We start from the raw sequence: 27,442 nt of genomic DNA on the forward strand, positions 1-27,442 counted from the left end.
AATCCCAGCTCTGCTCTCTCCCTCACCTGTGAGGCAGAGCCCCATTTTTCACCCTGAAGGTATTAAAAAGGAATAAATCAAAGCGTGGAGGAGAACTCAGGGTGGTTTTTTGCAGTTACAGGTGATTTTTGCACGAAATCCTGCTGAACCAAGTCGGGCACCTCCTGGGTTTCCCTCATTTCAGTGAAGTGGGAGCATCACTACAGTCGATTTTCCAGCAGGAGACCGAGCGGCCGCCACGGAGGGACCGGGACAGGGATGGAACAGGGACAGAGGGACAGAACAGAGAAGGGAACAGGGACGAGGAGAGGGGCAGGGGTGGGAACTGGGACACACGGGGACTGAGACCAGGACAGGGACGGATACAGGGATGGGACAGGGATAGGGACAGGAACAAGGTCCGGGATAGGGATTAGGACAGACATAAGAACAGGGGCAGGGACTGGGATGGGGACAGGGACCGTGGCAGAGATGGGGATAGGAATGGGGATAGGAACGGGGATGGGGACAGGAATGGGGATGGGGACAGGACCGGGATAGTGACAGGAACGAGGATAGGGGCAGGATCGGGACAGGACCGGGGACGGGGACAGGACCAGAACCGGGACCGGGGATGGGGACAGGACCAGAACCGGGACCGGGATGGGGACAGGACCAGGGATGGGGACAGGACCAGAACCGGGTCCGGGACCGGGACAGGACCAGAGCCGGGTCCGGGATCAGGATCGGGACCGGGTCCGGGATCAGGACCGGGTCCGGTGCGGGCCCCGCGCGCGCCCCCGCCCCGGGGGAAGCCCCGGCCCCGCGCACGCGCGCGCCCCCCCGCCCGCGCCGTCCCTCCCGCGCGCACTCGGCCCCGCGCATGCGCAACCTCCGCCCCCTCACCGCCCCCTCCCGCCCCGCCGCCGCCGCCGCGCAGGCGCCCTGCGGCCGCCCCCCCTCCCTGCGCCGGCGCATGCGCGTCGCCCCCCCTCGGCCGCGGGGAGGGGGATGCGGACGGGGGAAGATGGCGGCCTCGAACAACCCGCGGAAATTCAGCGAGAAGATCGCGCTGCACAACCAGAAGCAGGCGGAGGAGACGGCGGCCTTCGAGGAGGTCATGAAGGACCTGAGCCTGACCCGCGCGCACCGGGTGAGCCTCGCTGCCGCCGCCCCCGGCTGAGGCGGGCGGGGGGGCTGTGAGGGGCGGCGCCCCCCCCGCGGAGCCCCTCGGGCCGGGGGCAGCGGCGGCGCGCGGCGGGCGGGGCGGGCAGCGCCCCCTGGCGGGGGCGGGCGGCGCCCGCGGGGGGGGGGGAGGCCCCCTCAGCCCCCCCCTCACGGCCCCCGTTCCCCCCCAGCCCCGGTTTAGCGGCACCGGGCCCGGCCCGCGCCGCCCACCGGGGCCCACCGGGCCCGCAGCATCCTCCGGAGACCGGCACCTGCCGCGGGGGGAGGCCCCCGGTGCCGCCCGCCGGAGGGTCGGGGCAGCGGCATCACGGCACGGCCGGAGCGGGCCCGGCGGGGAGGGGGCTGCGCCGGGCCGGGCTGCGGCGGGGGCACCCCCGTGTGCCCTGCCAGGCGGCTGAGGGGGGTCCCGGTTCCTCACACCGGGACAGGCCCCAGGGCGGAGGGAGGGGGATCCCGGATGCTCTGCCGGTGTCTGAGGGGAGATGCCAATTGCATCAGCCCGGGACGGGCCCGGCTCTGAGGGGGATCCCGGTTCCTCCGGCCCTGAGGAGGATCCCGGTTCCTCCGGCCCCGCCGGGAGGGATCCCCGGCTCCCGGCGCAGGCCGGGGGCTGCGTTTCGCTCGCAGCTCCGAGCAGGTGTCGCGGGTCCTTGGCTGGGGTGTGCGGTGGGCTCCTGGCTCCTGAGCCGGGGCAGCCGCGGGCTGGGGTCGCTCAGAGCCCCCCGGAGCATCCCCCGCTGATCGGGCAGTGCAGCGGGAGCTGCCGGGCTCGCCGTGGCCGGTGTTGTTCCCGTTACGCTCCGGTTGTCGTAGGTGCAAATTGCTGCACTTCCGAAGCCTCCCTTGGCTGGTGATGTCTCTGCAAAGCCCATCAGCAGAAATTCCCGGCATAACCAATGCGCTTTCCGGGCACGAGATGCCTTTTCTGGTCCAGAATCAGGGATGTCGGGGCTGTTCTGTTCTTGTCTCACCTGCTTGTGTCAGTGTTTTGTTTTTAACTGTTTCAAGAAAATTTACGAGCCCGTTTGCGGCGGAAGCTTTGCAAGAACAACAGAGCACACGGTTGGATTTGCAGGAAAAGGTTCCCTTTTATTCCTCTGTCAGGAGAGGGTAAATATTTGTTTTGAATTGGTGGTGCTGCTGGTTGGATGGAAAGGAAAGGCACCTGCCTGGGAAGGTGTGGGGCTGGAGCTCACGCTCACCTGGATGTCGGATGTTCCTGCTGGAGTTAGCTGGCACCAGAGTGAGGATAATTTGGAGGTGTTTGTAGTCACTGGAATCATCTTGTGTGGCTCAGGATCCCGGGGTTTTGCCTTCAGTTGTCAGTCCTTGCTGCCACTCCAGAGCTGGCTGCTCCTGAGGGACTTCTTGCAATCTGCAATTACAGGTTGTCCTTCAATTAACTCACACGTGCAGCTCTCACCTTCTGCAGGAGGAGTCAGAATTCAGATTCATTTCTCCTGAATCCCGTTTAATTTTCTCCCAAATCCGAGCGCTCCTAGCCCAGGTTTTGCTCTTGGAAACCCACCACACTTTCAAGAACCGGGTTTTGAGGAAAGAACCCAAGAGGAATAACTTTTCTGAGCATTCTGGGTACTGAAGTGATGGAAACACTGACCGGAGAGCTGAGTAAAATGTCTCCTTTGTAGACTTTTTCTTTCAAATTCCATGATTTCATCGGGGTTTAAAATGCAGCATAAAAGCAAAAAGGGGTTAAGCACAACTTTGCTGTTTGCTCTCATTTTCATTTGGCAGGCAGCACGTTGCTGTCAGTTTGAAAACGCCTTACTCAGTTGGTGGAAGCAGCCCAACATTTCTGTTGCCTTTTCATTATTAGTAATTGTCTTTTTGCAATGTTTACCATCTTGTCTGCTTTATTGTTGGTTACTGCTCAGAGCAGGGGCAGAAATTCTGCACTTCCTTTCTGCCGCGCTCATCCTCCCCCTATTTACGGTCTTGGATGCGTGCGGGATTTCCAGGTTCGGATCCACCCCGTCCAAAGGAACAAACCCCAGGGGTGGTTGGGGAAGGCAGAAGTTCTTTAGCAGCAGGGGTCCCGAGGTGAGCAGCAGCAGCAGCAGCAGTGAGTGAGTGAGCGCTGTGTGCGGCTGGCACCGCGTGGCCCTGGCAGTGCCTGCAGCCCCGGCCCTGGCAGTGAGTGCAGCCCCAGCCCTGGCAGTGAGTGCAGCTCCAGCCCTGGCAGTGAGTGCAGCCCCAGCCCTGGCAGTGCCTGCAGCCCCAGCCCTGGCAGTGAGTGCAGCTCCAGCCCTGGCAGTGAGTGCAGCCCCAGCCCTGGCAGTGAGTGCAGCCCCAGCCCTGGCAGTGAGTGCAGCTCCGGCCCTGGCAGTGAGTGCAGCCCCAGCCCTGGCAGTGCCTGCAGCCCCAGCCCTGGCAGTGAGTGCAGCCCCAGCCCTGGCAGTGAGTGCAGCCCCAGCCCTGGCAGTGCCTGCAGCTCCAGCCCTGGCAGTGAGTGCAGCCCCAGCCGTGGCAGTGAGTGCAGCTCCAGCCCTGGCAGTGAGTGCAGCCCCAGCCCTGGCAGTGCCTGCAGCCCCAGCCCTGGCAGTGCCTGCAGCCCCAGCCCTGGCAGTGAGTGCAGCCCCAGCCCTGGCAGTGCCTGCAGCCCCAGCCCTGGCAGTGAGTGCAGCCCCAGCCCTGGCAGTGAGTGCAGCTCCAGCCCTGGCAGTGAGTGCAGCTCCAGCCCTGGCAGTGAGTGCAGCCCCAGCCCTGGCAGTGCCTGCAGCTCCAGCCCTGGCAGTGCCTGCAGCTCCAGCCCTGGCAGTGAGTGCAGCCCCGGCCCTGGCAGTGAGTGCAGCTCCAGCCCTGGCAGTGAGTGCAGCCCCAGCCCTGGCAGTGAGTGCAGCCCCAGCCCTGGCAGTGAGTGCAGCCCCAGCCCTGGCAGTGAGTGCAGCCCCAGCCCTGGCAGTGAGTGCAGCCCCGGCCCTGGCAGTGAGTGCAGCTCCAGCCCTGGCAGTGCCTGCAGCCCCAGCCCTGGCAGTGAGTGCAGCTCCAGCCCTGGCAGTGAGTGCAGCTCCAGCCCTGGCAGTGCCTGCAGCTCCAGCCCTGGCAGTGAGTGCAGCTCCAGCCCTGGCAATGAGTGCAGCCCCAGCCCTGGCAGTGAGTGCAGCCCCGGCCCTGGCAGTGAGTGCAGCTCCAGCCCTGGCAGTGAGTGCAGCTCCAGCCCTGGCAGTGCCTGCAGCTCCAGCCCTGGCAGTGAGTGCAGCCCCAGCCCTGGCAGTGAGTGCAGCCCCAGCCCTGGCAGTGAGTGCAGCTCCACTGGGGGAGGCGCAGACCCGGGCACAGCGGGGGTGGCTGGGCCACGGCAGCTCCGGAGCTGTTGAATTGTCTGCTGAGTGGGACCCGGAGCTGTTGAATTGTCTGCTGAGTGGGACCCGGAGCTGTTGAATTGTCTGCTGAGTGGGACCCGGAGCTGTTGAATTGTCTGCTGAGTTGCTGAGTGGGACCCTGGTGCTCAGAGCTTTCTGCCGGTCCCACAGGAACGGAGTGGGTGAGCACAGCAGAGGGGGAGTTGGGAGTTTTTTCTCTCTGACATTGACTCCTGGTTTTTGTTTGTGGCTCTCCTCCTTCCCTTTTTTTTAAATTTTTTAGAATTTCAGGACTGCACTGATTTCTGGGCTTGTTTACCAGGGCTTCTCTCAATTTCTCAGCCCAGGGATGCTTTGATGCAGTTATTTACTCACCCAAGGTTGTTGCTGCCCTTTCAAATTGTAATTAACCAAAAAATTAACGTGCAGATACTGCTGAGCCCTTCAAGATGTGACTATTGAAATGCTAAAAAATGTCAGATTTTTAAAGACAGTTTGTGACCTGCATTTTAAGGGTTGTTCTTGTTGGAGATTTTTTCAAGTTTCCAGGATTGCTTTTTTTTTGATTTTAATATTCACTTAAAGTGACTTAATTCTGAGGGCTTTCAGCCAGAGCTGTGTTTGAGCTCCCTCTGATGGGCCTTGCAGTCTTACCTTGGAAATAAAAGACCCCCCCCAAACCCCAAAAAGCTGCCAGTGGGTGCTGTCCCCCAGCCCCACCTGCCCTGGAACAAACCCAGGGAATTAAACCCAGCTTAATGGTGATGTTTGGAGACACTGTGCAAATTTTCATCACCCTTTGCTTGTGTATTTTTAGGTGTTGTCCAAAGTTCTTCATGGCTTTTGTTGAGTTCCTGAAAACCACGTGAAGTGAAAAGTTTGTGTTTATATTTTAAACATGGCTAATTTTAATGCAAAATCCCGTTCTAGTTTAATTTTGTCAAGTGGAATATGTTGTAATAGCGTAGATTTGATTTTTATTTGAAATAAAAATGAAGTAAAACCCCACGGTTTGTGATGGAGTGTGTGTAAAACCCACACACATCCCCCTGCCACAAGATTTGTACTCAAAAATGAGGCACTCCGTGGTTTTCTGGTTCCTGTAGAAGAGATCAAAATGTCTCTTTGTACATCCCCAGCTCAGCGTTGGATGTAGATAATATGCAAAACAGTATTTAAAAGCTTAGTTAAATCAGGAATGCTAATCTGCTTTGAAAAATGAGAAGCACTGATGATGATGATGATGATGGTGATACAGAGCTGCAGTGGGCACTGATGCCTTCCGCAGGTTTTTATTAAATAATGTGATACAAAAGAAATTCCTGATGACGTAGGAGTGGTTTTGAATGTCTGAGAGATATTAAAGAAATGCATCAAAACCAGGACTGAGCCCTCCTAGCACAGAGATTGATGCTTCCAGCTGCCAGCTCAGCTTAAAAGTGAGTTTCTCTCAAACACCAACGGGAATTCTTCAAGCTCTAGGGGTGCTTTTTTCCTTCCTTAAGTTTCCCACGGTTTGCACCCTGAGTTTGCTCATTTCCAGACCAAGAAATGCGTGCTTTGGGCTTCATCCCTGCTCAGCCACCGGTGAATTCCTTCTCTGATCAGCCCCAGGGTCACCGAGGCTGGAGAGCTCTCCCAGCCCAGCCTGTGGGAGGATGGAGGGCTCTGCTTGTCCCCAGCAGGGCCATCTGCAGCCCCCTGGGCATTCCCTGCAGGGATTCCTGCCCCCTTTCCCTGCAGGAATTCCTGCCCCCTTTCCCTGCAGGGATTCCTGCCCCAGGCCATTCCCTGCAGGGATTCCTGCCCCCTTTCCCTGCAGGAATTCCTGCCCCTGTGCATTCCCTGCAGGAATTCCTGCCCCCTTTCCCTGCAGGAATTCCTGCCCCCTTTCCCTGCAGGGATTCCTGCCCCAGGCCATTCCCTGCAGGGATTCCTGCCCCCTTTCCCTGCAGGGATTCCTGCCCCTGTGCATTCCCTGCAGCTCCTGCCCCCTTTCCCTGCAGGGATTCCTGCCCCAGGCCATTCCCTGCAGCTCCTGCCCCTGTGCATTCCCTGCAGGGATTCCTGCCCCAGGCCATTCCCTTGCCCTGGGGACAGGACCCCAGGCAGAGCAGGGACCTTGGAGCCCCCAGAGGTGCCCCAGGTGGCAGCAGCTCGGGCTGTGGCATCCCGGGCAGCCCGAGGCAGCAGTGCCCTCGGTTCTTTGAAAGGATGTTTGTGAATGGGCAGGGTGAGAGCAGAGGGGACCTGCCAGGGCACAAAGAATCTCTGTTCTTGTGCAACCCTTGGCTTCCCTCAGCCTGCCTGAGCTGTCCAAGGTAAACACAGCCAGAGCTCTGCTCTGCCATCCTGGGAAGCTGCACTGAGCAGGGCAAGCTTGCTTCAGCTTTTGTCAGATTTCATTTTTTTATTATTTATTTTTTTTAAGGAGACAATGACTTTGTTACTGATTGTCCCATCACTCCCACACAGCGCAGCTGCTGCTGGCCAAAGTCTTTGTGTGTGCAGTGGGCAAATCCCTGGGTGTTGATGATGTAGCAGAGCTGGGAAGGCTCTGGGAGCACGTGAGGCTGAATTGTACAACTGCTGCATTTTGGGAGTTTGGTTGTAATTCTCAGGGTGAACATGTGGGACTCGGCTCCGGCTGCTGCGCTTGGGTTTTATTTAGCATCAGCACTGGGTGGTAATTTGCATTTATAGAAGGTGCTCATTTAGGAAGGGAGCTTGTTCTCAAGGTGGGGTACAGTCAGTTCTTCCAGTTCTTCGGGGTTGATTTGGGGTTTTCCCCTCCAAACAAGCTGCAGAGGGGAGCTCAGCCTGTGGTTACCCTGAAAGGGGGAGGTGTGGGTACTGAATCTCTGGGTTTAGCAGTCAGAAATTGAAATTTGTGGGGCAGACTCTGAGCTGCAGCTGTGACTGTGGAGGTGTCAGAGGTGCCAAAGGCCAGGACAGGAGGGGCTGGTGCTGAGTGAATCTGAGCTCTGTGCTGGAGGGGAAGCACCACCCACAAACACAGCCCCAGGAACTGTGCTCAAAGTCACGTTCAAGAGTATTTGGTACTGAAAAGTGATTTTAGTAGCAGTGAGGACTGAGGGTGAGCTGTCCTCAGCATCGGTGAGGTGGGACAGGAAGGAGCTGCTCCTCCCAGCACAGAGGAAAAGGAGGGGAAGCCCCACGGCCTGGAAACATGAAACCCCAGAGTGTGCTTGTGGTTGTGTGAGGACGTGGGCTTGGGAACCATTTTTACTCTTCTTGGGTTTCTCCATCAGATTGCTTCTTATCAAATTTTTTATCAAGCACACTGCAATTTAATGTTTCTAACTATCTCAGAAAGAACTTGTATTGAAATCCCCCTGCTCCTGTCACTGACACTTTGCTCTCCATTTTATAATCAATTTATCAATGCCATTGATTTTGGCTGAGCAGCACTTCCTGCACTTCAGGAATATCAAAGCCCTGACCCTGCTGAGGCAGCAGCACCGGGCACATCTCAGTGAGAGTTTTCCCTCCTGTCTTCAGCCCAGCGTGGCCACGTGTGGCTACAGCAGGGATCAAACCAAACCCATGGGTTTGGGGCTTTTGGGGGGTTTGAAGCCAGGTTTCCTGCACTGGGTGAGTTTTCTGTAAGAAGTCCCTCCCTGTGAGGGTGAGGAGGCCCTGGCAGGGCTGGCTCAGATGAGCTGTGAGTTTCCCATCCCTGGAAATGGCCAGGCCGGGGGCCTGGAGCAGCCTGGGATAGTGGAAGGTGTCCCTGCCGTGGCACAGAGTGGAGTTTGATCATTTTAGGGTCCTTCCAACCCAAACCAGTCTGGGATTCTGTGAAATGACCGAGTGCAATCGAGCACTGTTGTGGTAATCAAACAGCAATTTGGCAAAAACCAGACATCCTCTCAAGAACGATCAATGGGGATTTCACCAAAATGCATTCAAGGCTAAATATTTATCTGTGCTCTCCATGCTCCATCTGTGGTTGCAAAGGAACATTTTCTTGAGGAAGGGCAGCTTGGGCCATGGCCCCGACAGCATCGGTCACTCCCCAGTGCTCTGTTCCACACTGGCATCGATGGTTCTGTGCTAATGCAGCATCTGAAACTCAAGTAGACTTCAAGGCTGTATCTTGGGGAAAAAGCACATACAAGCACATACAAGGCTGTATCTTGGGGAAAAAAAATGTAAAGGAGATAAGGTTTTCTGGGTTAGAACCATTGCTGGTTGTGCTGGCTGCAATTCTGCCCTGGTGTTTTTGGAGCTGAGGGGTTCCTGAGGGCTTGGAGTGAGGCAGTGAACAGCAGCAAATGCCAAATCTGGTGGGTTTTTGGGAACAGGGTTCCTTTTGTGACAGTGGCCGGCTGTGACCTCGCTGCTACTTCACTTTTTTTCTCTTTTGGTCTCAACTCCTCACATTTTGTGAGACAGATGTGGTCCCAGAGGCCGTGGTGCCATCCCTGGGAGTGTGCAGGGCCAGCCTGGGCTGGTGGGAATTGTCCCTGCCCGTGGCAGGGCTGGCACTGGCTGGTCCTTAGTGTCCCTTCCAAGCCAAAGCATTGAGGAATCCCTGAGCTCGAGGTGGCAGCTGCATGTCAGTCTCTGTTATCAGCATCTCTGGGGTTCATATTCCAGACGTTGCTCTGATTTGTTTGAGGTGATTTGCGTTTTGTGGCGTTGGAAGGGGACGCCAGGCATGAGGATCTGTGAGGATCTCCAGCAGCGTTTGTGGAGCACTGAGCAGCCCCTCTGGATCATTTCATGTTTTATGTTTTGGCCTCATCTCCTTGGGACTTTACAAAGTTGTAACCAAGTGTTGATACCAGCCTTGTTTTGCACGTTATTTCTCAGGAATTGAAAACTCTTCCCCTGGTACCAGAACAATCCTTTGCAATCAAACAACAGCACCACCCACCCACCAAAACCAGCCCTGAAGAATGAAGTGGAGGAGGCTGGAGTGAATTCCCCAGCCCTGGCTGGAGGTCTCTGCTTCCCAGGCAGATTTTGTCCGGGTGTCTTTGCCCCCCTTGCCTGGTCTGTCACTTTTCCTGATGATTGGGGAAATCTCCTCTGTGCTGTCCCTGCTCAGCTGCTCGCTGCTGCTTTTACTGTTACTTATCACTCCAGAGCAGTAAGATGTGTTAACTGCACACTGCAGCTCTGGCAGATGAATTTTCAATTAATTTTGGTACCCAGCTATTACTATTTATGTGAATATTATTTTCCTTGGACGGCTGAGGTCTCGGAGGGGAGGGAATTGGAGCTGATATCCCAAAATACATGAATTTGCAGGCAGATGGTGGTGACAGCTCCCACCTCAGACAGAGGAGCAGTTGGTGACAGGATGGGGCCTCTTCAGACCTGTTGGAGGAGCAGCCTGGGAAGCTGTGCAGGAGATTTTTCCAGCTCTGGAGCCTCCAAGTGGGATTTCAACATCTGTGAGCTGGATTAAAGCCTCCGTGGGAGAGGGGCAGGCAGGGGCTGTTTCACAGCCTCAGCCCCGGTTCCTTGCAGGGTCTAGTGTAGGTTCTATTGCTGGCAGCAAGAGGGACAGACAGGATCTGATTGAACTTTTATTTCGTATCCTAAATATTGCACAAGTTTCCAGCAGCCAGCTCACATTCAGAGGTCTGCTGGACCTTCTCCTTGGGATTAGATTTGCCTCTGCTTCAGGAGATGGTTGTGCTGAATGAGCCTTTTGCATTCGAGGTATTTGGACTCTGATGATGTTTGGGGTGTTTTTGGTACCTGAAGGCTTGGCTGGTGCCACATTTTCAAGCCACAAACAATTTTCTGTAGCTTTTGGCCACTCTGAGGGCAGGGTGAGGTGGCCTGAGCCCCAAAGAGGGCACACATGCCCTGCTTGGCTCCTAATTTACCAAACTTGTAGGGTTACATAACTGAATTTTCATTCTTTAGCTAAAAATAAAAAATGGAACATAAAAGCTATTTTCATCTTACTTAATGAGGGCATCTCTGCTTTTATTTCAGCTTTTCTGAGGCATTTCAATAGAGGAATGGGGATGGTTGAGGAGCTTTCCAGTGAAGCTGGACGATTGTTCCTCCATCAGGTCCCTGCTCAGAAGGAATATTTGCTTTATGGAAAGCAGGTCCCTTTTAACTCAGCCTTTTGTGTGAGAAGTTCATTTTTGGGTTGGTTTGTAGTCATCAGTGCTGTGTAGCACCCCAGCTGTGTGGGGGGAGGTCTCTGAGGGTTGGGGTTGCTTCTTGGGCTCCTGTCTGGCTTTGCTTTGTCTCCTGCTCTCCACGAGTCACCGAGTGCCCAAAGTTTGATGGTAACAAAGACAAAGTGATCCTTGCCTCCAATTCTCCAACAACACTCACAAAAATCAACAAAACTTCGAGAGTCTCGAGCTCCGTCTAAATACTACCAAGGAGAGTTCTTTCCCTTGTGGAATCCAGCAATGCAGCAGCTGCCCTGCTTTCTGCTGAGCTCCGAGTCCCCGCTGCCTCTGCCTGCAGGGCAGGGCCGGGGCTGCCTGCCGGGGTTTGGGGTTTGTTGTGCAGAGCTCTCAGATGGCTCTGCTGCCTGCTGGAGCTTTGCTTGGCTCCCTGCCCGCCGATAGAGCACAGCTCACGAGAATTGTCACTATTTTAAGGCTCCCGTTTGCTGTATCCTGTTTTTGCTGCTCAGTTGTGACTGTGAAGTTTTAAACAGTAAACCTTTGTTCACCAGAAATAGCAAAGTGTTTTTAAACACCGAGCCACAGCCTGTGCATTGAGTTTAGTTCTTTATTATGATGGTTCTGTTTATTTCTTTAAATCCTGCAAGGTGTGTTCCTAAGGAGCCTTTGCCCTCGACCACCCAATGATTCACATTCATTCATTCTGGGGAGAAAAAGGCAGTTTTGCTCTGGTTTTACTCTTCAGAGATTAGAAAAGAAATCAAACAGAAATAAAGAATAAAAAATAATCACAGCATTAGCATTAAACGCTGTTACCTCCTCTCTTCCCTCCTCTTTCTTTGGGTTCACAAGGAAAAATATTTTTCTTGTGAAAAAAAATTGTCTTTTTCTTGTAAAACAAGAAATCCTTTTCTTAAAAAAAAGCATTTCAGTGCCCTGTGGATTGAGGGGGCCGTAAATGGTGCTGGGGTGTGAGATCTTTGCACTGTGACAGGAATTGCAGGGGGCAGAGCTGCCAGCCTGGGTCATTTCCCAGCCCCGCTTCACAGCTCAGGCTCGGGAGCTGCTGAGGGAGAACCTCGTGGGGCCTTGGGATTTGGAGATGACTCACGAGGGGACAGAACAATCCAGTGAAGTGATCTGAGGCCTTGAATAATCTCTCCAACAGGAAGGTGAAGAAAACACGAACTCCTGAGTAATAATTGGCTCTCTTGGAGTGCCCCAAGTGCAGAGCTGGGGCTTGGCCAGGGCCCAGCTGATTCCTGCTCTGCTGATCAATAACAGCTCTCACGATGGGATTTATTGGGCTGCACTGTGATGCTCCTAGCAGAGGGTTCCTGGGCTTGGATCCTCAGCTGGGATTCCTGGGGTGTCCTGTGCATGGCCAGGAGCTGGCCTTGATCCTCATGGATCCCTCCTAACTCAGCCTTTCTGTGATAAATTCATTTTAGCTTGATCCTCATGGATCCCTTCTAACTCAGCCTTTCTGTGATAAATTCATTTTAACTGGATCCTGATGGGTCCCTCCTAACTCAGCCTTTCTGTGATAAATTCATTTTAACTGGATCCTGATGGATCCCTTCTAACTCAGCCTTTCTGTGATAAATTCATTTTAACTGGATCCTGATGGGTCCCTTCTAATTCAGTGTAGTCTGTAATAAATTTATTTTAGGTTGATCCTAGTAATGGGATCCCTTCTAAGGATCAGACTTTACTGTGAGAAATCAATTTTAGGCTGTTTTACAGTGAGTGCTGTGCTGCACCTCGGCTGTGTGGGGTAGGGCTGTGTCTCTCCTTTTTGGGGTTGATTTTTGGGGTTGTTTTTTGGGGTTGCTTTGTCTCCTGCTCTCCACGAGTCTCCAAGTGCCCAAAGCCTGATGATAACAAAGCAGAAGTGATCCCTGCCTCCCAATCCCTGCTTCCTGCCCCACAGCCTGCAAAGTGAGTGGGTTCAGCCCCAAATGCAGAGGGTGGGGATGCCTTCCTCAGGGTATCCCAGGCTGCAGAGAAGGATTCACTGCATCCCCTCCCTCTCCTCTGTCAGAGCACAGAGTTTGCAGCTCTGCCTTCATTTTGAGAGGTTTTCCAGCAGCTGCAGGGGCCTCCTGCAGGTGCTGCAGCCTTTGGGCCCTCAGGGTTTTCCTGGGAAGCCACTGGAAGTGCAGGATTGAAGCGATGCTATCAGGTAACCTTAAAAATAATCCCATGTACAGAGTCCCAGGTCAGCTCCTCGCCGTGCCCTTCCCTGTGCCCGGCAGCTTTTCTGACTCTCCCAGTGAAAACCCCTTTTGCTGAACCCCGCTTTGCTTCTCCATGGAGCTCCTGTTTCATTGCAGGAGATGCAAGAGGAGGATTTTGCTTCCCCTTTGCTCTGTGCTGAGCTGTGGGAGCTGGAGCAGCTCCAGGCAGCAGCACAGCCCTTTGCTCCTGGTCCTCAGAGGTGTCACCTCCTGTTCTGTTGATAATTTGGAAGTTTTGGAGAAAACTTTGGTGTTTTAGTGCATTGGGGGTGAAAATTAAAATCCCTGAAAATCAAGGCTGGCCTGAGGAAGGAGTTGCCTGGGAAGTGTCTCAGTGGCAGAAACAAAACTGCTGCTCTTTTGTGGCTGCTAAATTCCAAGATATTACAACAGCTTCCTTCCCTTCAAAAAAAAAAAAAAAAAAAGAACCCAAAAAAGCAACAAAAATGCTTTTTTTTTTTGGCTTTTTCCCGCATTTTTGCTCTTCCTGGCTGCGTTAGCTTGGCCTGAGAGCTGTGTTTGTGTCCTGCCACGGCCATGGGATAATGGAACAAGTCCTTGGGAGTGACTGCAGTGACAGTTGTGCTGGGGAGGAGTAAACAATGATGTAGCGCTTCCACGGGCTGGGGTCACATCCAGTTCATCCCACATGGCTGCAGCTTCTCGGGGTAATTTTCACTTGTTTCTAGTAGACACTTGGCTTCCTGTTTTGGCTCTGCTTTTGTCCCATCCCCTGCAAAATCCATCTCTCCAGGACACCAGGATCCCCGGGAGCCCAGCTGGGATTGGCACAGGCAGCAAGGGAAGCTCGGGCTGGGCTTGTCCTCACTCCTGTGTCCGAGCCAGCCTTCAAATCTTCACTTTCATGACACCAAAAACACCCAGAAAATCCAAAACACCCCCCCAAGTGTTGCAAAACATTTTGTTCCAAGCTGCTGCTGGAATCCCTGCGGTCCCCAGCGAGGCCGGCAGAGCAGCTGCTCTCACTGTGGATTATCCCTTTCCTCTCAACTTCAGCCTTCATTTCCTCTCCCCTCCTTCCTGGCAGGAACAGCTGCGCCTTTGGAGCCTCTGCTGCTCTGGAGCAGGGCTGGAGAGCGCAGGAAGTGGGTGACTGTGAAAGCTGCCCCTGGCTGAGGGCGAGAGCCCAGGCACAGCCGGGCACCACCAGGGCTGCGCTGATCCAACCAGCGGGGCTGGGGAGAGCCCAGGAGCTGCCCCTGGCTGAGGGAGAGAGCCCAGGCAGAGCCGGGCACCACCAGGGCTGCGCTGCCCTGATCCAACCAGCGGGGCTGGGGAGAGCCCAGGAGCTGCCCCTGGCTGAGGGGGAGAGCCCAGGCAGAGCCGGGCACCACCAGGGCTGCCCTGATCCAACCAGCGGGGCTGGGGAGAGCCGAGGGGCCGCCTCTGGCTGAGGGAGAGAGCCCAGGCACAGCCGGGCACCACCAGGACTGCGCTGATCTGATCTGACCAGCGGGGCTGGGGAGAGCCGAGGGGCCGCCTCTGGCTGAGGGAGAGAGCCCAGGCACAGCCGGGCACCACCAGGACTGCGCTGATCTGATCCAACCAGCGGGGCTGGGGAGAGCCCAGGAGCTGCCCCTGGCTGAGGGAGAGAGCCCAGGCACAGCCGGGCACCACCAGGGCTGCGCTGATCCGACCAGCGGGGCTGGGGAGAGCCGAGGGGCCGCCCTGGGCCCTGTCCCCTCTCCCTCGTCCCCATCCAATGTTGATTATTCCCAAAATCCCCGGCTTGTCCCAAATGCAGAGGTGGGGACGCCTCCCTCAGGGCTCCCGAACTCGCCCCATGCCCTCCCTGTCCTCGGTCAGGGCACAGCGTTTGCAGCTCTGCCTGAACTTTGAGAGGTTTTCCAGCAGCTGCAGGGGCTCCTTTGTGTTCCCACGGGCGCGGGTTGGGGTTTCTGAGCCCCTTTTCCATCTCTCAGCTGACAGCAGCAGCCTGCTCACCTCGCTGGAACTGCAGATATTTTTTATCTCCTGAGTCTCCAGCCCTTTCCTAGAGGATCAGGGTGTTTTATCACAGAATTTGAGCTGTGCTTTGCTGCTATCACACCTTTTGCTTTCTCTGAGGTGCTCCTATAGACAATTTCAAACATGTGGCTTTGCACCATAAGATTTATTTCCCTCGTTTATCAGGGCATTGGAGATAAACTCCATTATTTACATACTGCAGGTGCCTGCTGGGGTGAAAATATTGCTGTTGTTAGATTTCATAATGTTAATTTTTAATTACATGGGAAATTAAAATAAAAAGCTAAACTTGCAAATCCATCTCTTCAGCCACCTATTGAATATTTGATAACAGCATGGGTGAATTTATATCAGTAACGTGTAAATAATGGAAGTATTTGTAATTATTTGCAATAAATTATCCAAAACATGATAAAATTATAAAGACAATCAGTATTCACCCAAGCTCTAAAGGCATTATAGGGATGAAAAAGTCCAAAAGTCTTCCCAGCCTTCATTCCTGTGCTCTGGGAGCAGCAGGATATTTTAATTCATTTATCCTCACTCCCCAGCTGGGTCCAGAGCTGCTGCTGCTGCCTGGGAGCCTCTGGAATATTGGGAATATCTTCATTTCTCCCCACTTCTCCCTGGATTGCTCCAGCCTTGGAGCTCCACTCAGACTTTGAGTTGCTGATGGGAGAATGAAACGTGCAGGGAAGGACTGAGGAGCCCCAGAGGAGCCTGTCCAGAATTCCCTGCTGGATTATTCCTGTTTGCCAGGAGGTGGGAACAGTTTGGGACCTACAGCCAAATCCTCTGCCCCTGAAACTTCTTCTGTGCTCAGAACTTTGGGTCTGCTCATTGTTGAGTTGAGTTTTCAGCTTGGGGATGTGGAGAGGCACCAGCAGCTGCTGGAATGAACAGAATGGACAGAAATTCCCTTTTCTGTTCATTCTGTTGCTACCAGGATTTTCACTTTTCCATTTGTGATTCCTTCCTCACTTCATTAAAGAAATCCCAGGCAGTTTTCAGGGAGGTTGGGGTCATAAACGAGCAGTTATTTGAATGTATTAATTTTAGTAATTATTTGAGTAGCAAGTGTTGAGTTGTTAAAATTCAAATTTTAGTGTAGATTTTGTACTGTTAACTGAAAAATGTTCCCTTGAGAAGCCAAAGTCTGGGTGTTGGGAGAGTTTTTGGCACCTTAAAGAACTTCTTAAATAATTAAAGTGTTAATTAAAGGGGTGATTTGTAGCTGGTGGCAGCACTGCCACTAACCCTGACCCCCAATCATTAAATTGATGTTCAAGTCCCTTTCTTTTGAAGCTTTTATTTGTTATCACGTTTGTTCTCAGCACGGGGCTGGGAATGGGCAGGAATCTCCCTTTGCAGGCTTCAGGCCCGCGGGGATGGCAGAGGAGCTGCAGCTCTGCTGGGCCTGGGGAGCTGCAGCTGCAGGGAGGAGCCAGAGCAGCCCTGGAGCCTCTGCTTCCTCCTCTTCCTCTGCTTCCTCCTCTTCCTCTGCTTCCTCCTCTTCCTCCTCTTCCTCCTCTTCCTCCTCTTCCTCTGCCTCCTCCTCTTCCTCTGCTTCCTCTGCTTCCTCTGCTTCCTCTGCCTCCTCCTCTTCCTCTGCTTCCTCTGCTTCCTCTGCTTCCTCTGCTTCCTCTGCCTCCTCCTCTTCCTCCTCTTCCTCTGCTTCCTCTGCCTCCTCCTCTTCCTCCTCTTCCTCCTCTTCCTCCTCTTCCTCTGCCTCCTCCTCTTCCTCCTCTTCCTCTGCTTCCTCTGCTTCCTCCTCTTCCTCTGCCTCCTCCTCTTCCTCTGCTTCCTCTGCTTCCTCTGCTTCCTCTGCCTCCTCCTCTTCCTCCTCTTCCTCTGCTTCCTCTGCCTCCTCCTCTTCCTCTGCTTCCTCTGCTTCCTCTGCTTCCTCTGCTTCCTCCTCTTCCTCCTCTTCCTCTGCTTCCTCTGCTTCCTCCTCTTCTTCTGCTTCCTCTGCCTCCTCTGCCTCCTCTGCTTCCTCTGCCTCCTCCTCTTCCTCCTCTTCCTCCTCTTCCTCTGCTTCCTCTGCTTCCTCCTCTTCTTCTGCTTCCTCTTCTTCCTCTGCCTCCTCTGCTTCCTCTGCTTCCTCTTCTTCCTCTGCTTCCTCCTCTTCCTCTGCTTCCTCCTCTTCCTCCTCTTCCTCCTCTTCCTCCTCTTCCTCTGCTTCCTCTGCTTCCTCCTCTTCCTCCTCTTCCTCCTCTTCCTCTGCTTCCTCTGCTTCCTCTTCTTCCTCTGCTTCCTCTGCTTCCTCTGCTTCCTCCTCTTCCTCCTCTTCCTCCTCTTCCTCTGCTTCCTCTTCTTCCTCTGCTTCCTCTGCTTCCTCCTCTTCCTCCTCTTCCTCTGCTTCTTCTGCTTCCTCTGCTTCCTCCTCTTCCTCCTCTTCCTCCTCTTCCTCCTCTTCCTCCTCTTCCTCTGCTTCCTCTGCCTCCTCCTCTTCCTCCTCTTCCTCTGCCTCCTCCTCTTCCTCTGCTTCCTCTGCTTCCTCTGCTTCCTCCTCTTCCTCCTCTTCCTCCTCTTCCTCTGCTTCCTCTGCTTCCTCTGCTTCCTCTTCTTCCTCTGCTTCCTCTGCTTCCTCCTCTTCCTCCTCTTCCTCCTCTTCCTCTGCTTCCTCTGCTTCCTCTGCTTCCTCCTCTTCCTCCTCTTCCTCCTCTTCCTGTGCCTCCTCTCCTCCTCTCCTCCTCTCTTCCTCTGCCTCCTCTCCTCCTCTCTTCCTCTCCTCCTCTCTTCCTCTCCTCCTCTCTTCCTCTCCTCCTCTCCTCCTCTCTTCCTCTCCTCCTCTCCTCCTCTCCTCCTCTCCTCCTCTCCTCCTCTCCCACCCAAGCCCCTGCAGCAGGGCTGGGTGTCCAGGTGAAGATTCCTGGGGAGTTCCAGCGCTGTCCCAGCAAACTCAGCTTGGCACCAGGGATTTCCCAACAATGCAGCTCCAGAGCCCCCCCTGAACCCTGCCTGCAGAGCTGAGGGCCCAATTAAGCTCTAATAACACTTCCCTCATTTTAATCTGGCTGATTTTGCTGCTCGTGAGGCTGGAGGTGCTGAAGAGGAAGGGTTTTTTGGAAGGGTAAAACATGAAATTATGAGAGAGCTCTGTTGGAAATGCAAGGCAGTGCAGAAGCTGCTATCACCCAATCTGTGCTTCCTGCAGTCACCAGGTATCTGGGCCTTGATCAAACCCCACCCTGCTATCGTTCTGGCACCCCACACTGCAGCTGCTCAAAAAGGCATTTAAAAACCCTCTGCTGTGGATTTGGGCTGATTCACAGTGCCAGAACTGCCAAAGTGCCCAGGAAGCTCTGCCCTCAAACTTGTAATTTACTCAGAGTTTTTCAGGGGAGAATTTCAATAACTTCAAGTATTGAATTCTTAATAAATGCTTCGTTTAATTCCCATCTGCATATTAGAAAATCTGTTGGAAAACTGGATTTGTATTAAGGGTTTTGTTTCTCTCTTTATTTACTATTTTTTTAATTGTAGAACTTGAATCTCTCCCTACAGGCACAGCTGGGTGTCCAGCAAATGGTAACCCAAATGGGAAAACTGATGTATTTCATATAAATGTTCACAGAAATGGTGATTTTTCATTATTACATTGGATTTTAAAGAAAAAAAAATGAAGATTTAAATTTAAGTGGAGTAAGAGAAAGGCTGGTGGAAGGAAAATTACAGATTCCATTTGGATCTGGTGTTTGGGGAACATTTCTTCAGAACAAGAAAAGCCAGTAGAAATGAAGTGGTTTAACAGGCAAAAGCTGTTTCCTTACCAAGAGCTTCCTTGGGAGGGAGCTGGGATGCTCAGCAGTGTTTTAGCAGTCAGGGAGCACAGAGGAGTGCAGAAGCTGCAGTGTGGAGTCACCGAGCTCTCGTGGTTCCTGGAATGAATAAATCTGGGGAGCACTCAGTAATTCCTTGTCATCCTCCCGTCTGAATTCACCCAGAACCCAAATGCACTCATTGAATCCAACCCCAGGAGACAACCCTGGGGCTGCCCTGACACTCTTCACATTTCCAGAGTCATTGGAATTTTTCTGTTAAGAAAAGGCTTTTCCTTTTTGTTATTTTCTTTAAAAACCAAACCTCTCTCAGAGCCTCATCCCCAGCTGTGCCAGGTACCTGCTCCACCTCGCAGGGTGGATGGAGAGGAAAATGAAATAATTTCATTTTAGCCACAGCTTCTGTTTTCCTAAAGGGTGGGGAGGCCCTGGCACAGCCTGCCCAGAGAAAATGTGGATTTCCCATCCCTGGAGTGTCCAAGGCCAGGCTGGAGCAGCCTGGGATACTGGAAGGACTGGGGTGGAATTAAATAATATTGAAGGTCCCGTCCCAAACTTTTATTCTGGGTTTTGCTGCTGCTTCCCACTGAGGCATCTCAGAGAAATTTGCAGCTTTTTTTCTGGAGAGAAGGGGAAAATCCAGAGCTGATTCCACTCCTGATTTCCTGCTGCAGCGACAGCAAACTCCTCAGATCCAAAGCAACGTTTGTTCCAGCTGAAGAGCCGGAGCTGGGAGCTCAGGACACAAACCCTGCTCTGCTTCCTCTTGATCTTCGCAGATTGCCAGTGGCAGCTGTTGATGGGCTCAATAACTGAGGAGGCTGGGGCCACTCTCACTGTGCTCTCCTGCAAGGCAGGAGCGGAGCGGAGCAGAGCAGAGCGGAGCAGGAGCAGAGCAGAACAGAGCGGAGTGGAGCAGAGCAGAGCGGAGCAGAGCAGAGCTGAGTGGAGCAGGAGCAGAGCAGAACAGAGCGGAGTGGAGCAGAGCAGAACAGAGCGGAGTGGAGCAGAGCGGAGCAGGAGCAGAGCGGAGCAGAGCAGAGCAGAGCGGAGCGGAGCTGAGTGGAGCAGAGCTGAGCGGAGCAGAGCGGAGCTGAGTGGAGCAGAGCGGAGCAGGAGCAGAGCAGAGCAGAGCGGCGCAGAACAGAGCGGAGCGGCGCAGAACAGAGCGGAGCAGAGCAGAGCAGAGCAGAGCGGAGCAGAACGGAGCAGAACAGAGCAGAGCGGAGCAGAGCGGAGCAGAGCGGAGCAGAGCAGAGCAGAGCAGAGCAGAGCGGAGCAGAGCGGAGCAGAACGGAGCAGAACAGAGCAGAGCGGAGCAGAGCGGAGCAGAGCGGAGCAGAGCAGAGCAGAGCGGAGCAGAGCTGAGTGGAGCAGAACAGAGCAGAGCGGAGCAGAGCGGAGCAGAGCGGAGCAGAGCTGAGTGGAGTAGAGCAGAGCGGAGCTGGGCAGAGCAGGAGCAGAGCGGAGCTGGGCAGAGCAGAGCGGAGCAGAACAGAGCGGAGCAGAGCGGAGCGGAGCAGGAGCAGAGCAGAGCTGAGCGGAGCAGAACAGAGCAGAGCAGAGCAGAGCAGAGCAGAGCTGAGTGGAGCAGAACAGAGCGGAGCAGAGCGGAGCAGGAGCAGAACAGAGCAGAGCAGAGCGGAGCAGAGCGGAGCAGGAGCAGAACAGAGCAGAGCAGAGCGGAGCAGGAGCAGAGCAGGAGCAGAGTGGAACAGAGCAGAGTGGAGCAGAGCAGAGCAGAACAGAGCGGAGCAGAGCGGAGCAGAGCAGGAGCAGAGTGGAGCAGAGCGGAGCTGGGCAGAGCAGGAGTAGAGCGGAGCAGAGCTGGGTGGAGTAGAGCAGAGCAGAGCGGAGCAGAGCAGAGCGCTGCAGAGCGGAGCGGAGCAGAGCAGCTCTCCCCCGAGCTGATGGATGAGAGCAGCAGTCCCTGCTCTCCTTTCTGGCACACATCTCCAGCCCTGTTCATCCTTGTTTAAATCGATGCTGCAGCCAAGGCTCCCCAGCTCTGGGGTCGCCTCATTTCCATGCAAGTGCAGCAGAAAGACAAATGCTCCTGACCTCCCTGTGCTCTGCTGCTTTGAGGTGGGAATATCCTGAGAAAAAACCCAAAATCCTAACAAAACACAAAGCCACCCCCTCCTCCCTGGGTGCCTTTTGGAGGTTCTTGAAAGGAAACCAACACCTGTTGAAACAGTTCCTTCAATGCTTGGCCCAAATCCCAAACAAGGCTTTCCTTTTTTTCCTTTAACAACAAAAACATATGCAGGGGCCAGGGAAAAAGCACAGCTAGTTCTGATATTGTGCTTTTTGTGCTCTGAGTTGGAGGGGCTGTGACTCATTAAGTGACACTAACACAGGGTTTCTCTAATTTCATGTCTTGCTTCAGGAATTGTGGGGCAAAATACTGCACAAGGAAAGCAAAGGGGCCTTTCCTGCTCCTTGCATGGGACCTTTCCGAGCCATTTGATAGGGAAAGCTGGGAATATTTTATAAATCTTCATCCTGAGGGGATTATCTGCCTTTTTTTATAAGGAAAAAAACCCTCAAGCTCTTTGTGGGTGCTGCTGAGGTTTGGGAGCACCCTGGCAAAGGCTGCCCATGACCCTGGAGCTGTTTCCCACCTCAGTGATCCTGGGCTTTCATCTCCAGAGTCAGCTCCTAAGTCAGGGGTTCGTTTGGTGCCTCAGCTCAGGCACAGAGGTTTTAGCTGTGCAATTGGGAATTGCTGGTTTCTGGGGGAAATTCTGTGAGTGAAAGGTCTTTGAGTTTTCTAGGAATTGCTTGAATGTCAGGAAAACGCATCCTCAGGGTGAGCTTGTACCTGGGGACTATTTTAATATGAAATTCCTCCCTGGGAGGGTGGGCGGCTCTGGGCTGGGATTCCCAGAGCAGCTGGGGCTGGCCCTGGATCCTGGCAGTGCCCAGGGCCAGGCTGGAGCAGCCTGGGAGGGTGGGAGGTGTCCCTGCCATGGCAGGGCTGGGATGGATGGGGTGATCCCTGAGGCCCCTGGAGTGCCGTGATCCCCCATGGGTACTGCCCAAAGTGTTGGCATGGAGCAACCAGGCTGAGCCTTTCCTCTGCATCCTGTCTGCCTGCTGGCACTGTGGTCTGGGCACCTGGGGCATCCCTGAGCATCCCTGAGCATCCTTGAGCATCCCTGAACATCCCTGAGCATCCCTGAGCATCCTTGAGCATCCCTGAGCTCTCCTGAACATCCCTGAGCATCCCTGAGCATCCTTGAGCATTCCTGAACATCCCTGAGCATCTCCGAGCATCCCTGAGCTCTCCTGAACATCCTTGAGCATTTCTGAACATCCCTGAACTCTCCTGAACATCCCTGAACATCCCTGAGAACCCCTGAGCTCTCCTGAACGCCCTGAACATCCTTGAGCACCCCGAATATCCCTGAGCATTCCTCAGCATCCCTGAACATGCCTGAACATCCTTGAGCATTCCTGAACATCCCTGCGCACCCCAGAACATCCCTGAGCATTCCTCAGCATCCCTGAGCACCCCGAGCACCCTGAGCACCCTGAGCACCCCTGAGCACCCTGAGCACCCTGAGCACCCTGAGCATCCCAGTTAAAGCCCAGCAGTGTCTGCAGCCCTGGGCCAAGCCCTGAGCATTTCCTGCAGGGTGGTCCTGCAGTGCAGTGGGGCCTGCAGAGCATCCTCGTGTGCCTGTCCCACAGGGAGTTCTTGGTGCTGCTGTGGTTATTCCTTGGCTGAAGGGGTTTCTGTGAAAACCTCTCTGTCCTTTGTCTGAGAACCTGGCTCTGCCTTTTCCTTGGGAATCTCTCCCTGCCCTTTCTCCAGGGCTTTTCCTGCTGCAAGAAACTTGTGGAGAAGGTCGACCCTCCTTTGTAAGAGTTGGATTGATGCCTTTTAGTGATTCCCATTGTCAGTGATCACAGTGTCAAGTTGTGCTGGTTGTAACTGTTGAAATTGTGTTTTCCTCCTTCCTTTCTTTCAGCTACAGCTGCAGAAAACCCAATATTTGCAACTGGGGCAGAGTCGTGGCCAGTACTACGGGGGCTCATTGCCAAATGTGAACCAGATTGGGAGCAGTGCCATGGATCTCCCCTTCCAGGTGAGCCCAGAGCCTTTTTCCTCGGGTTTGGTGAGGAACTCTGGCCTTGGATGCTGCTGTGTGCCCCAGCACAGTCACACCCTGCTTTGAAAACCTCTGCTGGGGCTGGGGTCTCTGGGTGTTCTTTATGTTGGTTGTGGTGGATTTGAGTTCTCTGAGAGATGCAATTCCTGATGCAGTCTGGGAAGATGCTGTAAATTCAAAGCAAAATGGGAGGAAATAAAGATGATGTTGGGGTGGGGGGTGGAAGAATTGCTGTGCGTGTTCTGTGGGAGGAATTCTGGGAGAGGAGGAGAGCAGTGGGACACAAAGTGCTATCAGAATTATCACTTCTTTTTGGAAAGGAAATGTAAGAATGTCCTGGCTGGCTTTTGTGACTCCAGGAATGATGCACCTTAAACAGAAAATCAGGTTCAGGTGAATATTTTGCTGTTTGAAGCATGTTTGGACAGAGGATGCTGTCCAAGGACAGGATTACTGGGTGGCTCCTTTGTGGACTTCTGATTTCCACATTTAGTTGATTTAGAGAGCTCAAAAGAATGAGCATTTCTGCATTGGTTTTCCTTTTTTGAGCAGTCAGAGTTACAGCTGAGCTCACGAGGATGTGGTGGGAAGGAAATTTTGCAGTTTGTGGTTTTCTGATGAAGGCTGCTTAATAAAGATGGAGAAACTCTTGCTGACCTCCTCTAACTGCTTCTTGGAATAGGTGCAGACAGCTGAATTTGGGCGGGTTAAGAGCTTGAATCTCGTGCAGGAGCAGAGGCAAAAGTCAATTTTAATCTTTAATTCTTTGGGGAATACAGAGCAGAGGTTTGTAGTGGATTGAAGTCCCCAGTGTTACTCCACAATATCTGCTCTGTTCAAGCTTTTCTCTTCAGCTTTTTGTTAAGGAGGTTAAGAAATCCTTTTAAACGACAACATTTCAGTATTTCTGTGCTTGATGGCCATCACTGGTGGTTTTTACCTGGACTGTTTTAATCCTGACTGCTGAAAAGGGAATATTCAAAAAAGGGAATATTCAAAAATTTATGAATGGCTGGAGGAGGAGACAGAAACAAACTCTCCTTACACCCTGGGCTCTTCTAGATTTTCTCACACACTCACTCACACACACACTAAAAAAACCCCAAATTGATGTTGTTCAGATAACAAACGGTGACCAACAACAAACCAGCCCCGGGTGTTTGTAGCAGGGGGGAAAAGCTCTCCAGGCTTTTCCAGTGTGAAGCTGCAAACGTCTCTGGGATGGAGCGGAGGCAGAGCCTGGGTGGCTGTGCCTGCTGAGAGCGTTGGTGTCTGAGCATCTTCTGCTTCTTTGATTTGCAGCACAACGGAGCTCTGGCTGGAGCCTTTGGAGCAGTTCCTGTCTCTTTGGTAAACAAGTTTTTAGGTTTGTGCAAATACGTATTTAGGACTGGTCCCGTTAGCCCAGGTGGATACGTATTTCTGCACAGCTCTGCCCTGCACAGGAGTTATTTGGTTCAGCCCCAGCTGCCCAGCACTGCAGGGCTGCCACACAAACCCAGGTTTTGCCGTGCATCCCAGTCTGGAACGTGCAAATAATTCCTGAGCAGGCTCCCTGCACTGGCTGTCGTGTGGTTATTTCTGGTTTTTGGGGGTTCCTTTGGTGCAGCCAGGGGATCATTCAGTCTTGGCCTGTGGTTTCAGCAATCTCTGAGCATGTGCACTCAGCCTGCATGTTTAAATCCATGGGAAGGGCAGAATGAATTCCCAAATCCTGCTTGGCACCAGGAGGCACCACAACATCAACCAGCAGTAGGTACCACTCCTCCTTCCCCCTCACCCACCTCACCTGGGGTTATTTCCTGACAAATCCTAAAAGGACACTTGGAGAGCACTGAGCTTTTTCCTTCCTGTCTGTATTGAGCTGCTGTTCCCATGCTTGGGGGGGTTTGGGGTCTGCTCTCAAACCCTTGAACGTTCTTCAGGGGAGTGAAACCCTCTTAGTTCTTCATTTTCCCAAATACAATCAATGCTCAGATCTAATAATTGTTTTTAATCAGTTTTTCTCCCTAGAGTTAAATATCTCATGGCATGCAGAGATGGGGAGTTTTAATCCAGAAACGCTGTCCTGGTGTTTGGCCCTAAATAAATTTTATAGGAAGGTTGCTGAAGGAGGCCAGAGTTGTTGGAGGTGATTCCCATTTCCTCAGGTGTTTTCTGTTTCCCTAAATTCAGGATTCTTTTGGGATCTTGGTTCCTGGAAAGCCAGGGAGCAGCATTGCCCCAAAATGCCTCTTTCTGTGAGCTGGAGCCCTGATTTGGGACACATTCTGTGTTTATTTGTGCCACTGCTGCACTCAGAGGAGATTTTTACTGTGTTTTTGATAAGGAAATTGTGCCAACCAAAGGTAAACCCCTAAGAAATAGCTGTTCTTACATGGAACTTTTTGTCTTTATAATTTTATGCCTTGGGCTCCCTTTAAGTTCCAGGTGAGCCCTGTGCTCAGGGCTGGCTGCTCCTTTTTTAGCAGCACTGTGCTGACACCACTGACATAGGAAATTGCTTTTCCTGTTGACCTTCCAAGCACGTATTTGCAGATTTTGCTGCCTTTTGGGCTGTAACAACAGCAAAAAGGAGGAGTTTGAGACCTTTTGTCACTTTGGAATGATGAATATTCCCACTTGTGCGTGGGGATTGTTGCTCAGTGCTCGCAGCAGAGATTAAAGCACCGTGTTTGAATTTAAACCCCTTAAAATTGAGATTCTCTTTGAGATTTCTCAGCCAAGTGAGGAAGTGAAGCACAAACCCCACGACCTGAAGTGCTGAGAGTCCTGTAAAAAGTCACTGTGCTCCTTTCTAGTCCCCTGTTGCCTTAAATATTCTGCTGCATATGAAATGTTGGCCCTGAAATGAGAAAATAAACACCACAGCCCCTCTGCAGCTCTGTTAACACAGCCTGTGTGTGCAGAGAGGGTGAGGAGCCCAATATTTGCTGAAGAGAAAAGGGTTTAAAATAGTAGAAAGACTCTTTAAAAAGTTCATACAAACAAAGCCTTTCAAAATAAATGCAGAGCTTTATAGAAATAATCTTTTCAACAGCCAAAGCTGACACTTGGAAAAAAAAAGAAAAGCAAAAAAGCAAAAGCAAAAGGGATGAATGTGGGAGCCAGATGGTTTCATGGCTTGGCAGACAGGACAGTGCATTTGCCACGTGCAGCACCTGAATGGAGGAGGAAATTTTGGATTTCCAAACAGATGGTGTTGAGGGACTCAGCAAAGCTGTTCACATTGGCAGGGAGTGCAGGGCTGGGGAGGGTTTTTCTCCCTGGAGAGCCATAAATTGCTGCTGGAGTACGAGCAGAGCTTGACCCCTCGGTGCTTCCTCTGTCCCCCCGGTACGCGCTGGGAAGGGCTGTGGAAAATGTGAAAGTTTTCCAGTTTAGCCTGGGAATTCATCTTCCCTGTCCTTGCCCTGCCATCCTCCTGCTCTGAAATCATCTGCTCAGGATGTCAGTGAGATAAGAGTCCAGGTGGGATCATCCCACCTCGGGTCACTGGAGGAGCTGAAAATCACTTCAAAGCCATCCGACAGAGGAGGAAGGAAACTGCTTTTCTTTTTCTTTTCGTTCTCAGTGTCCCCTTAAAATAAATCTGCTGCAAGGAGGGGTGAGAGGCAGCGCTGGGAGCAGGCAGCGTCCGGGGAATGCTGAGCTCAGCGTGCGGCTCTCCTGCGTCTCCTGGCCCGCTCAGGCTCTGGCATGTTCCTCCTGTGCACCCTGCATGCTGCACCACGGGCACGTGGGGTGCCCCTCCGGGGCTGCCAGGCTGTGGGGGCGGCGCTGGGCCAGGCCAGGGCGCTCCAGCATGGCCCTTCTGGAGGAGGCAGCTTCCCCAGAGAGCTGTCGGAGGAAAAACAGCGACACAACGTGCACATGGTGTTCGGAGTGCTCAGAGCGAGCCAGCCTGGCTCAGGAGGACGAGGAGGAGGCGGCTCTGGGCAGGTGGGGCTGTTTCCCTGGGGTGATGCCTGTGTCTCTCCCAGACCCCGTTCCAGTCGTCGGCCCTGGACACCAGCAGGACCACGCGGCACCACGGCCTGGTGGACAGAGTGTACCGGGACCGGAACCGCCTGGGCTCGCCGCACCGCCGCCCGCTCTCCGTGGACAAGCACGGCCGCCAGATATCCTTGGCAGCAGGGCTGTGCCAGCCATGCCCTCTGCTGCTCCATGATGCCCCGGGGGTGCCACAGCACCCAGCCCTTCTGCTCCTTGTGTGTGCCACAGCACCCAGCCCTTCTGCTCCATCCCCTGGGGGTGCCACAGCACCCAGCCCTTCTGCCCCATGCCCCGGGGGTGCCACAGCACCCAGCCCTTCTGCTCCTTGTGTGTGCCACAGCACCCATCCCTTCTGCTCCTTCCCCTGGGTGCCACAGCACCCAGCCCTTCTGCTCCATGCCCTGTGTGTGCCACAGCACCCAGCCCTTCTGCTGCTTGTGTGTGCCACAGCACCCATCCCTTCTGCTCCTTGTGTGTGCCACAGCACCCATCCCTTCTGCTCCATCCCCTGGGTGCCACAGCACCCATCCCTTCTGCTCTCTGTGTGTGCCACAGCACCCAGCCCTTCTGCTGCTTGTGTGTGCCACAGCACCCATCCCTTCTGCTCCTTGTGTGTGCCACAGCACCCATCCCTTCTGCTCCATCCCCTGGGTGCCACAGCACCCATCCCTTCTGCTCTCTGTGTGTGCCACA

At 53.6% G+C, this 27,442-nt stretch overlaps 1 protein-coding gene across 7 annotated transcripts in view; it reads left to right on the plus strand.

Moving 5' to 3' along the window:
- The first annotated feature begins 984 nt into the window (after positions 1–984).
- The window catches only part of CRTC1 (CREB regulated transcription coactivator 1), a 49,200-nt gene continuing 22,742 nt past the window's right edge, over positions 985–27,442 (plus strand). For 4 of the 7 annotated variants that reach the window (XM_054517322.1, XM_054517324.1, XM_054517325.1 and 1 more), the window contains exons 1-4: positions 985–1,132; positions 22,613–22,729; positions 24,056–24,103; positions 26,737–26,874. In XM_054517322.1, the coding sequence (XP_054373297.1) occupies positions 1,007–1,132; positions 22,613–22,729; positions 24,056–24,103; positions 26,737–26,874 (429 nt within the window). In that variant the 5' untranslated portion in view covers positions 985–1,006. The remainder of the gene's footprint in view (positions 1,133–22,612; positions 22,730–24,055; positions 24,104–26,736; positions 26,875–27,442) is intronic. The other 3 variants (XM_054517323.1, XM_036399252.2, XM_036399255.2) reach the window with 1 other exon arrangement.

This window comes from Molothrus ater, chromosome 26, assembly GCF_012460135.2.
Source record: "Molothrus ater isolate BHLD 08-10-18 breed brown headed cowbird chromosome 26, BPBGC_Mater_1.1, whole genome shotgun sequence".
NCBI lineage: Eukaryota > Metazoa > Chordata > Aves > Passeriformes > Icteridae > Molothrus > Molothrus ater.